Genomic DNA, 12,830 nt, shown 5'->3' with positions numbered 1-12,830 from the left:
TTAGACCATTAAACACACAACTGTTTGGATTGTTTACAGTTTCTAAAACAGGAGGATTTTTTTCTGCATTTCTACTTTTACTTGTAACAGAGTATTTTTACAGTATGGTATTAGTATTTTTACTTAAGTAAAGGATCTAAATACTTCTTCCACCACTGCCTTTTATACAAGTATTTTAGGCTCATCATTGTAGAAGAAATCAATGCAAAGTGAGAGATGGGATTACAAATTATTTTGTTGTGAGATGTCTCTCACCTTTGCGTCAGCAGAATCCTCTGATTGAAGGTCTTCCAGATGTACCCAGTGGACTGTGATTAGCCATGTATATGCAAACTAAACACTAACTGATCAGTGATCAGATTAAAGAAATAGTTCACCCCCAGAACGATCATTCGTGCAACTATTTACCGAGTAACGGACAGCATTCTCAAATCGAGCAGTGTTGATCAAACATCAGCTGATGTTACCTGACTTTCTTTCAGTGGGTTTCATGTTGTTGTGATAAGAACCGGACTTCTCTGGCTTCTGTCATTTTCTTCTAAGTCGCCCAACCGGCTGCCAGACCAGCCTTCAGTCCACAATGTCATTAAACACACCAGGCCACAAGTTTTCTGATATCTAGTACTCCAACTGCTTGTAGAATTTGAGAACCTCATTGTTTAAAAAAACAACATTCAACAACAACTTCTCATGAATAACATTGTAAAGATACATAAATCGATTTGGGAGCACTAGGGGCCATAAACAACAGTCTTTTACTTGATTTTTAAAAATCCATATTTTGCAGTTTTGTGCACTTGTCTTTTTGACGCTTATTTCCACCTCTTTTTTTTTAATCTTCCTCCTGTTGACATATATTGTAACTTGTGTTTTGAAAAATAAAAGTTACTTTGTGGTTTGTTTGCTTGCAATTAGATGTATAAGGTCTATGTCAGATTAAAAGTTAATGTCACAATGTTTATTTTAAAGTGCAGGACAGCAAGATTATTGGATTTTGTAGCTGGAAAGTAGCCATGCCAAATCTGGTACAGAGCATGACATTTTGTATCTTTTAAATTCTTGTTTTTTTGTGTGGACATTGGCCAAAAATAAATAAATAATGAAATAAAAATTGCAACAAATTGATTGACAATCAAGCTATCACAAATAACTAATGGCTGTAATTTGATGCCAAATTGCTTGCATGGTGCCTTTTTTTGGCAGAGGTCACAGATTTTATTCTTTAGAACTATAGAATAGTATAGAGGTGGATGAATAATGTCTTTGCCATCATGTATTTTTATTTTGTTTTTGTTAGTTTGTTTGTTTGTCAATGTGTACTCTATGTCACCATTATGTGTACCTTTTAATCTATAGTGAATGAGTGCTGTATGACTGCTGGCTGTCTCTATGTTAGTCCTATGTCACCTGCCTAGGGACTGCAGATGAAGTTATTTTGACTAATTCTGGCATATTTACATGGTGTTTTTTTTTTATACAACAATGTTCATAAATAGGCATGCCCCCTTTCAAATAAACCAATAAAGTAAAATAAAATAAATGTATTTTATTCTGAAGGATTCGCGCCGGAAGTCAGCCTGTCGGGGGGAGGAACTTCATATTCATCCGAACGAGTTACCCATGTTACAGGTTTCGGTTGACCGGTCAGATTACAGACCCGCTGCCCACACTAACAGTGCGTATTAATTAAAAGGTGGCCGACTTTGAAATCTTAACTTTTACACAATTCATTCAACTAGTTCAGCCATGTCCGCAGCGTTAGCGAGGCTGCTCTTCTACCCCACGTTAGCCTACAATGTTGTCATGGAGAAGTTGACGTCGAGACGGTGGTTTGACCGAGTGGACGAGACCGTCATCCTCGGAGCGCTGCCGTTCAGGTCCATCACCAAACAGGTCAGACTGCCGAAACATGAGCTAGCCTCTTTAGCTCAGTGCTTTTCAGAGTGGGGACCCCAGGGGTCCTTTAGGGGGGTTCCAGGGTGTCCCCATGGACTGTATATTAATATTAACAGTCTATGGGTGTCCCCAGCAAAAAAGGGACTCATTTATTTGTACTTAATATGTACATAAAATGACAATGTATGACTATTTTGCTCATGGACACCATACACTTTTCTGTAAAACATCTAAAAGAAAAAAACAACTTCTATCAGATAGAGAAGACCCTGGAACAGAGTCTTATCAAATGGGGGTCCATGGTCTAATTTGTGTCAGTTTAGGGGTCCTTTACATGAAAAAAGTTTGGGAACCACTGCTCTAGCTAACACTAAATAATAGTCTAGCTGTCTCTTTATTACTAAGTGATGGAAGAAGTATTCAGATAATTTAAGTAAAAATATGTAAGTATGGTAAGTAAGTAAAGTTTATTTAAAGCACATTTAAACACCGCTTGCACTGACCAAAGCTCTGTACATAGCGCATTAGCCACAGAATAATAAAATAAATACACTTACAGATCAGTGATTTAAGATAAGACGACATCAAGAGACAAACACTTCATTACAGACATAACAGGGTAAGACAATTAAAACACGGGGAAAGGCCAATGTAAATAGGTGAGTATAGAGTGTATCAGCTATTAGAAGAGTAGAGTGTTTAATATGCAGTAAAATGTTCCATGTCAGTGTTTTGATTTTACGTATGATACATGTATTTTTGGATTCATGTGACTGCCTTAGCTGTTCAAGGTTGTGCTAATGTGTTTGTATATTCTATTTCAGTTTGTATTTAAATTGATGGTTGCCATTTTTTGCGTTGCAGCTGGTAGAAACAGAAAATGTCCGAGGGGTTATCACCATGAATGAAGAGTATGAGACTAAATATTTCTGCAACTCAGCTGAGGTGAGTTCACTTTACTTGTATTTCCACCCAGAAGTTGAGGATTCAGCCAGGTGAACATCTTGTTAGCGGGGCAGTTAAGCATAACAGTTATGAATGTTTGCAATAAAAGGTTTATATGTCTGCAAAATTGTTCCCCTCGGGGCCATAGTCCCTAGATATGCCTGAGTGTTGCAGAAAACATATGACTCTTCATTGCCAAGGTGTGTTCAAGCTGATTAGATCAGATGTCAGAATGTTACAGACATGTAGGGTGCTTTTTAAAGTGCCCATATTATGAAAAAAATCACTTTTTCCATTGATTTGGGGTGTTATTTTATGTCTCTGGTGCTTCCACACGCATACAAACTTGGAAAAAAAAAACATCCATGCTGTTTTGAGTGAGATACAGGTTTCTGAATGTAACCTGCCTTCAGTCTCCGGGTGAACTGGTCAAAATCTGCACGGCTTTCTACGTCAGTAGCCGAGACGAGGTGGCTAACCATAGCTTGCTAGCTCATTCTAAATGGCAAAACACTGCTACAACACACACTAGTTCACCATAATCTACAAAAGAACCACTTCCATGTCCCTGTTCTGCAGGTATTACATGTAAAGTTGGAAGTGCGCCCTCGTTCAGAAGAAGTCTCCCGGCTAATCCTGCCTTGTACTAACTGAAGTTGTAGAAACAAACCGCTATCTGATGTGAGCCTTACCTAGCTACTGCACATGTGTGACTGACAACAAAGATGGGATATAGGTGTGATACCTCACTCTGAAGCTAAAACAGAGACCTGAAGACACAGGATGAAAAGAGGATCTGCAGCAATGTGCAGTACAACAAAAATATGGTGTTTTTCTTTTTTTTTTTTAATTAAACCATGTAAACCTATTCTGTTATAACCTCAAAATACAATTATGAACCTGAAAATGACCGTAATATGGCCACTTTAAGGCTTTTAACTTGAAAAAACACCAAAACCAAATAAAAGGATTATGGTCACTTCAGGGTTAAACTCGTCTCCATCAGAGATGAGTCCGATGAGGGAGGTTTCGTCTGCGAACTTCAGAAGCTTGACGGACTTGTGACTGGAGGTGCAGTTGTTGGTGTACAGGGAGAAGAGCAGAGGCGAAAGAACACAGCCCTGAGGGCATCCGGTGCTGATGGTCTGTGAGTTGGAGACGTGTTTCCCCAGCTTGACATGCTGCTTCCTGTCAGACAGGAAGTCAGTGATCCACCTGCAGGTGGAGTCAGGCACACCAAGCTGGGAGAGCTTCTCCTGGAGCAGAGCCGGGATGATGGTGTTGAAGGCATAGCGCAAGGCAAGGCAAGGCAAGGCAGCTTTATTTATATAGCACATTTCAACAACAGGGCAATTCAAAGTGCTTTACATAAAACATTAAAGAGCAGTTAGAAAACAATTAAAAACAATAATAAACAAATTAAAAACATTAAAAGACAAGAATAAAATTGATAGTGCAGTATAAGAATAAAAGTTACAGTGCTGTATAAGAAATTAAACTTAATAAAATAGATTATTTAAAGAAAAGCAACATCAAAAAGATAGGTCTTTAGCTTAGATTTAAAAGAACTGAGAGTTGCAGCGGACCTACAGGTTTCTGGGAGTTTGTTCCAAAGATGTGGAGCATAAAAACTGAACGCTGCTTCCCCCTGTTTAGTTCTGACTCTGGGGACAACAAGTAGACCTGTCCCAGACCACCTGAGAGGTTTGGGTGGGTCATAATGTAGTAGCAGATCAGAAATGTATTTTGGCCCTAAACCGTTTAGTGATTTATAAACTAGTAAAAGTATTTTGAAATCAATTCTTTGAGGCACAGGAAGCCAGTGTAGAGACTTCAGTACTGGAGTGATGTGATCCACTTTCTTGGTCTTAGTGAGGACTCGAGCAGCAGCGTTCTGAATCAGCTGCAGCTGTCTGATTGATTTTTTAGGGAGACCTGTAAAGACACCGTTACAGTAGTCAAGTCTACTGAAGATAAAAGCATGGACAAGATTTTCCAGATCCTGCTGAGACATAAGCCCTTTAACCCTTGATATATTTTTAAGGTGATAATAGGCTGATTTTTTAATTATGTTAATGTGGCTTTTAAAATTTAGGTCTGAGTCCATGACTACACCAAGATTTCTGGCTTTGTCTGTTGTTTTTAACATTGTCGTTTGAAGCTGAGCGCTGACTTTCAATCGTTCCTCTTTTGCTCCAAAAACAACCACCTCCGTTTTTTCTTCATTTAATTTAAGAAAGTTCTGGCACATCCAATCATTAATCTGTTCAATGCACATATTTAATTGTTGTATTGGGCTATAGTTCCCTGGCGATAAGGTTATGTAAATTTGTGTGTCATCCGCATAACTATGGTAATTTATTTTGTTGTTATCCATAATCTGAGCCAGTGGAAGCATGTAGATGTTGAACAGAAGAGGCCCCAGAACTGAGCCTTGGGGAACTCCGCACGTCATATTTGTATGCTCAGATGTATAATTACCTATAGACACAAAGTAGTCTCTATTCTTTAAATAGGATTCAAACCACTTTAGTACTGAGCCAGAAAGACCAACCCAGTTTTCCAATCGGTCAAGCAATATGTCATGGTCGACCGTATCAAATGCAGCACTGAGATCAAGTAATACTAAGACTGAAATTTTGCCACTATCTGTGTTTAAGTGGATGTCATTAAAGACTTTAACAAGAGCTGTCTCAGTGCTGTGGTGTGGTCGAAAACCTAACTGGAAGGCATCAAAACTGTTGTCCAAAAACAGGATCCTGGCGTAGGTTCCTGCAGAGTCCAGGTGCCAGAGGATGTAGTGTAGGGCCAGGTTAACTGCATCGTCTACAGACCTGTTGGCTCTGTAGGCAAACTGCAGGGGGTCCAGGAGGGGGTCGGTGATGGCTTTGAGGTGTGAAAGCACAAGGCGCTCAAAGGACTTCATAACCACTGAGGTCAGGGCGACGGGTCTTTAGTCATTAAGTCCTGTGGTCCTTGGCTTCTTCGGGACCGGGATAATGGTTGAGGACTTGAAACAGGCTGGCACGTGACATGTCTCCAGTGAGGTGTTAAAAATGTCTGTGAACACCGCAGACAGCTGATCAGCGCAGTGCTTCAAGCTTGATGGGGAGACGGCATCCGGTCCAGCAGCTTTCCTGGGATTCTGTCTCCTAAGGAGTCTGTTGACGTCCCTCTCGTGGATGGAGAGAGTCGTCACTGAAGTGGGTTGGGGGGTGGAGGTGGAGACCTTTTAAGGAGGGCATTGGTGGGGGGCCCCGGACCCTGCTGAGGTGAGGGAGGTGGAGGTGATGCACAGTGGCTGTAGCTGTAGGGAGGTGTCGTGGGGGATGGTGTCAGGACTGACCTTTTGTCTTTCAAATCGACAGTAGAACTCGTTCAGGTCGTTGGCGAGGTGTTGGTCATCGAAGGAGGGGGGGTTAGGCTTATAGTTGGTGATCTGCCTAAGTCCTTTCCAGACAGTCGCAGAATCGTTAGCTGAGAACTGGTTTTGGAGTTTCTCAGAGTACCGTCGTTTAGCCTCCTTCACCGCCTTGCTAAACTTGTACTTCGACTCTTTAAATCTGTCTTTGTCCCCACTCCTGAACGAGTCTTCCTTAGCCAGCCTTAACCTTCTGAGTTTGGCTGTGAACCAGGGTTTGTCATTGTTGTAACTCATCCTGGTGCTTGATGGAACACAGCAGTCCTCACAGAAGCTGATGTATGACATAGGCCTCTGTGTACTCATCCAGACTGTTGGTAGCAGTCCTGAACACATCCCAGTCAGTAGAGTCCAAACACGCCTGGAGATCCTCCACAGCCTCACTGGTCCACTTCCTTGGTGTCCTCACTACAGGTTTGCAGAGCTTTAGTTTCTGCCTGTACGCGGGGATCAGGTGGACCAAGACGTGGTCAGAGTGTCCAAGTGCAGCACGGGGGACAGCGTGATTCTCCTCTCTCGTCCGATACATTGCTGGATAAAGTTCAGGATTGCTGGTAACCTGTAATTACATTTATTTAAAGCGATACTGAAATTTGGTGGAACTTTGGGTTGTTTAGCTTACTAAATACCATGATATATGGCCAATGATAGGTGAAAACCGTCATTAATTGCCCCCATGAGCAGATTATGGTTGGTTATGCTGTTTTTTTCTTCTCTCTTTTAGCTCTCATTGCTAGCGAAACAGGTCTCTAAATCACGCTCTTAGCACATACACGTTAACAGAGCAGATTCTGCTAACATGTAAAGAAAAACAAGTTCTGTGGCATATGTTTGATCGCTTACTTACAATTATTAGTAAAGGTACTGTTTTCTTACCAAAGATGGTAATGCAAGCCACCACTGGGATTTGTCCCCTCTGTCTCCATGCGGCCATGGGGAGGCTGATAGCAGGAGGTTACTCCATGTTGATGTTTCACATTTCACTTCACGGCCATTGACGGTATTGATTTGTACGTGTTGATTCAGATGTTGTTGTGCTAGGTGTTTCTGTAGTGCAGTCTTAACCCGTGTGTTGTATTCCTGTCGACCATGCAACCCTTTTTGTTATTCTGGGTCAGAATTAAAAAATAAAAACTTTTTTTTTCTTCGACGTTTTGGCCATCTTTATTTATCACTTTTGTCGCTTTTCCCGATGTATTTGTCACTTTTGTTGACGATTTTGTTGATTTGTTTTGGCACTTTTCCTGACATTTTTAACGTTCTTTTTTAAATTATTCTTCAAATGCTATAACATTGAATAATACACCCAAATTCAATGAAAGTAGTGAACTTATAAATAAAATAAATTATTTTACTTGTGAAGAGCATTGTACGAAACCATCCACGATATTTTTGGAAATTTTTTTTATAATTTGGTAAAAAACCACAACAACAAAAAAATCTGATATAGAAACTAGGGCTGCAGCTATCGATTCTTTTTGTAATCGATTAATCTAGCACTTTATCGATCGATTAATCTGGTAATTTTTTTGCGTTTTTAAACAAGCAAGCAAACTTTTCGGAAAAAAGCAACATTTGTATTGCCTACATTGCTTACAATATCATCTCTTAAAAAACTAAACATTAAGTGCATTTAAGTGCCATATTACATTGTTTTTAAAGAATTTTTTTTTTTTCAAATGATATCAACCTCAAACTAAGGCATACATTAAAAATACACAAACATTACATTAAGTTGTGCAACTTAACTTTCAGAACTACAAGTTTTAACCTGAGACTGATCTGTATTTACAGTAGGCCTATATGTAAATATTAGTTATACTCAACCTATTTTCATTTATATATTTGATTATAATGTCACACAGCTTTTACAGAGTTTTAGTTTTAATTACGTTTGAACTGATTCCAAACTTTGGACACTTTCTGTCGTTTTCTCCAGCCTGTCTCTGGTCGTATCGCAAAAGTGGATCTGTGGATCTTTACGCTCTGGCATGTGTCGCCAGCAGCAGACTGAGCAGCGTCTGTGCGACAGTAATAATGCTCCGTGCGGAAACACCGTCCGTCAGTGATACAACTTTGGTGACATTGATTTAACAAAGCTTTGAGGCAAGTCATTTTGCATCGAGGATTTTTTGTAATCGATTTATTCAAGGAATCGTTTCAGCCCTAATAGAAACTTTACAAAAATTTGTCAGATTTGTTGCTGTTTCTGTAGTGCAGTCTTTGTCTTGCATTCGGAACATGCAAACATTTCAGATAGCTTGGATCTCATTGTTAACCGAATTCTCCACAAAGAAATCAGACTGCTCAGCACCACTGACGGATTTCTAAACGTGTAATCAGATCTGAGGTTGGCTTTTTCCTTTTTACGTGTGATTTATGAATGACTGGTTTGATCTGATGTGTCTGATGCTGGCGGCAGGAGTGGCGGGCTGCTGGGGTGGAGCAGCTGAGGTTGAGCACGGTTGACCTCACCGGCGTTCCCAGCCTGGAGAACCTGCGCCGAGGCGTGGAGTTTGCCCTGCAGCACCGACGGCAGGGAAGCAGCGTGTACGTCCACTGCAAGGCCGGACGCTCCCGCAGCGCCACGCTGGCTGCTGCGTACCTCATTCGGGTTAGTACACAACTGCGGTGGTGGGGAGGCGGGTCACACTAGCTATGTTTCCATCCACTTGTCAATTGAATTATCTGAAGCTTGCTAAAAACATTCATGCAAATTAAGCCGGTGTTGCTTTAAAGCCATCCAACGGCTTTAAAGCAAATAAAAAAAAACAGTGCGTGAAATGACGTCACATGCTGTTTCTCCTTCAAATTGGTTTATCGAATAGATTCGATACATTTTAAGGTGTTTCCATAGTCTGGCTATCATCAGACCAAGCTCAGTCTTGTAAGATTGAACATTAGTCTGGGGAATCTGCTCTGTATTTTCTACTGCACAAGAAGCGTGATCAACGGGCATAGTTCAAATGACTCCGTACTCAACTGGATCGTCCTTCAACCAATCAGACCACTGATCTGGGTGACATGGCAGCGACAGCGGCATCGACGGGTGGCTGCGCTTCGGTGGCCGCCATGTTGAATGTAAACAAGAAGCTGCTCGGTCGCTTCTCTATCGTCATTGTGTTAAACCCGCCAATAGCGCGCCAGGTGGATAAGCCAGTTTGTGATTGGTCCCTGCAGATTTGTAACGGAAGCAGGATAGAAAAATGTACAGGTAACAATACATCAAAGGAACAACAAAAACATACATCAAAAGGTACAACTTATGTACATAACATTCATAATCACAACATAACAAAAATAAACAACGCATCGGACAACACTCAAGACAAGCCCAAAACCTGTACATACTGTACAGTTACATAATAATTATTATATTCACATAATCAAGTAGGCATATGTCTTCAATAGTTCACAATAGACAGAAAGCAGTAGTCTAGAGCAGTGGTTCTCAAGCTTTTTTCAATAATGTTCCCCCTTTCAACTGTTTTTTTAAGCCATGTACCCCCTAACCAGAAAGAAGGAAGAACTTCCAAAAAAGAGACACAAACTTCAAAAAAGCAATAAAAACTGCGAAAAAAAACACAGTAGAAAGAAGGAAGGCCACCGTGGGGCGACAAAAGTGAAAAAATCAGAAAAAAGCTGAAAAAAACTTTTTAAAATAGAGCCAAAAACTTTGAAGAAAAAAGTAAGGAAGAAAGGCAAGAATAGGTCAAAACAAACGACGAAACCTTCAGAAAAAGGTGACAAACTTCAATAACATACATACATACATACATACATACATACACACACACATATAAGTCAAGTCTACGATTCTGATCCTATGAAAACGTTGTGCCTGACTGTCTCTTCAGACAATCGGTGAATATCAAACCTGTTGATTTTGACGTTGCACTTTTCTGCTGACAGTTACACAGCTGGACTCCGGAGGAAGCCTGTCAGAAGCTGAAGTCTGTTCGACCGCACATCCTGGTGCGCTCCGCTCAGCTGGAGATGCTGAGGAAATACCAGCAGGTGTGTGAACAGCCCAGCTGAGAGGGCAGGACAGCGGGTCGGACCTCATTATCTTCCTACAGCTGCCGGAAGACTGGACTCAGAGCCGCGTGCAGTCCTCCATTTCGGAATGTATACCCACTGAAAGAAAATGCCAAAACTACTTGTTGAACCCCAACATTTTTAAATCAAATTCCCATGGGTTTTTACTGGGAAATGGCAACAGTTAGTAGTTCATTCCCAACATATCAGAAGGCAAAAATATATATATAACCCTTATCACATGAAACCCGCAACGTCTTTCTTCTACCTCCCTAACTACCTGGTTTCTTGTGGCTGAAACATGTAAGAAATGTAAAACATGTTAAATAATTGTAAATGCAAAAAAAAAAAACATTTCACATACGTTAACAGTCCCTTGTTTGGGTTTCTGTAACCTGTCATCCTGTTTCAGCCACAAATACTGTAAAATCTTAAAGGACAATTCCGGCGCAAAATGGAAACAAGTAGCAAACTGGTGATTAGCTTGTAACGCTAGTAGTCGGGGCAGAGGGTAAATTGCTATTTCTACACCACTAACAAGGCTCAAAATAGCACCACACTTCAACTGTAGCATAATGAAGGTCCCTACATGTAAACTGAAGCATTGAGAACCACATAAGTTTACAGACAGTTTATTAAAAAGGTAGATTATAAAGACAGTAGCGTACCCTCTGCCATGACTACTAGCGTTACAAGCTAATCACCAGTTTGCGGTAGCTTGTTTCAAGCTAGAGACATATTCAATTAGCATGAAAACATATCCCAGAGAACGGTCGACTCAGTACACATATGTTATTAACCCCTAGGTTCATTTTGTGCCGGAATTGTCCTTTAAAGCAAGCCAACATTGTGATAATAAAAACACTTTACTCAATCAAGTTGATGTGTACTTGTTGTATTTGCAGTGGCACACCAAGTGTAGGACATTTTAGTGCTTAATTCATCTGTTACTATGTTTACTGGAAAATGCTTTATTTCAATGTATCAGGTGTTCTTATAATGTTTCATAACCAAGGCTTTAAATTAACTGTTTTGATCACCAGCCAACACGGCTAGTCGATTTTTAAAGTTACCAGCCAATCAGATTTTCCATTCGCCACGTTTTTTTTAATTTTAATTCCCCCCCCCAACTAACTTTACTTTAATTTCAGCTCCTCTGGTTTGTCTGGCTCCGTTGCGTTCGTCTTCTCCGTTTTGGCATAGCTTGTAATCAATACCGCGCACGCTATAGGCACGTAGCCAACAGTTGTCCAACGCGTCATGACTTGGTGTTCATGGGAAATGTAGGATTAGTGCTAAAGATAAAGATTACGTTTCCAAGCCAAATACACACAAAACTGCCCAAAGAACATGGCAGAAAACAGACCAATCTGGAAACACTGACTTCTGCAGCCTCCCGATTCAAACAGACTGGCAAGTAACTTTAAAATGTTACCCTTTAAAATGAACTGATCATTTATTTTACTTGTGAAGAGCGTTGTAGGGAACCATCCACGTTATTTTTTTGGAAAATTTGGTTGAAAGAAACCCACATTTCTGGTTTAGAATTATCTTTTTTTTTTTTAAATGGGTCAAATTTGACCTGAGGACAACAGGAGGGTTAAAGCCCTGCTCATAAGTTTCATAACCTAAACAGTCTAATGGTGTTTATGCTCCTTTATTTTCAGTAGGTATTACTGGCAAATACGTGTGTGTGTGTGTCTGTGTGTGTCTGTCTGTGTGTGTCTGTCTGTGTCTGTCTGTGTGTGTCTGTGTCTGTGTGTATGTATGCACTAGCTGTTCTGGTAATGTGACACTGCATTTTTACATGATGTCACAATCAAAAGAAAGTTCACCACAACTACACATTAAATGGACACAGGAAACATATACAAAAACGTATTATAAAAAATAGAATAAGAGTTACAATCATAATAGTGATATGTACACTAAACACCGTTATTATAAACAGACAGGTTAAATGGTGAAATGGCATATTGCACAGTTTGACTCTCCTACTGTGCAATATGCCATTTCACCGTTTAACCGGAGGTGACGTGAAGTAATAAATAAATAAATAAAATTATTAATAGGCTAATATTAACAGTCTATGTTCCCAACTCAAGACTGAAAAGGCTGATAAGTTGGCCAAGGCAGCTGCTCAAAAGGAGGCTATAGATGTCACCATTAATCTATCCAAGGCGGAGGGTAAAAGTATTGTGTGGCAGGGTACAATTTTCAAATGGCAACAGCTCTGGGAGCAAGAACATAAAGGCAGGCATTTATTCTCAATCTCTAGTAAGGTAACTGACTCAGTTAATGTTTGTACAAGAAGGGAGTTTAGACGTAGGGACGAGGTTATTATTTCTAGAATGAGGATTGGTCACTCGTTTCTGAATAGCACTTTATTTATTTTAGGTAAGCACCAGAGTGGTTTATGTTCATGTCAGGATTCGGAGACAGTGCAACATGTTTTGATTTCTTGTGGAAATTATGACCATCAAAGACAAGATCTACTCAGAAATTTGCAAGGACTTGGCTTGGAAGAAGT

The 12,830-nt window shown here is 40.3% G+C and overlaps 1 protein-coding gene across 1 annotated transcript; it reads left to right on the top strand.

The window, feature by feature from the left end:
• Positions 1–1,599: 1,599 nt before the first annotated feature.
• ptpmt1 (protein tyrosine phosphatase mitochondrial 1) lies at positions 1,600–10,875 on the top strand. Its single transcript, XM_028580564.1, has 4 exons — positions 1,600–1,893; positions 2,761–2,841; positions 8,685–8,876; positions 10,175–10,875. Exons 1-4 carry the CDS (start codon positions 1,747–1,749, stop codon positions 10,298–10,300), a joined length of 546 nt encoding a protein of 181 aa, XP_028436365.1. The 5' UTR covers positions 1,600–1,746; the 3' UTR covers positions 10,301–10,875.
• The last annotated feature ends 1,955 nt before the right edge of the window (positions 10,876–12,830 follow it).

The sequence above is a fragment of the Perca flavescens genome, chromosome 1 (genome assembly GCF_004354835.1).
Source record: "Perca flavescens isolate YP-PL-M2 chromosome 1, PFLA_1.0, whole genome shotgun sequence".
Taxonomy (NCBI): domain Eukaryota; kingdom Metazoa; phylum Chordata; class Actinopteri; order Perciformes; family Percidae; genus Perca; species Perca flavescens.
The sequence above is the reverse complement of the archived record's forward strand: the minus strand, read 5'-3'. Positions and strand labels throughout refer to the sequence as shown.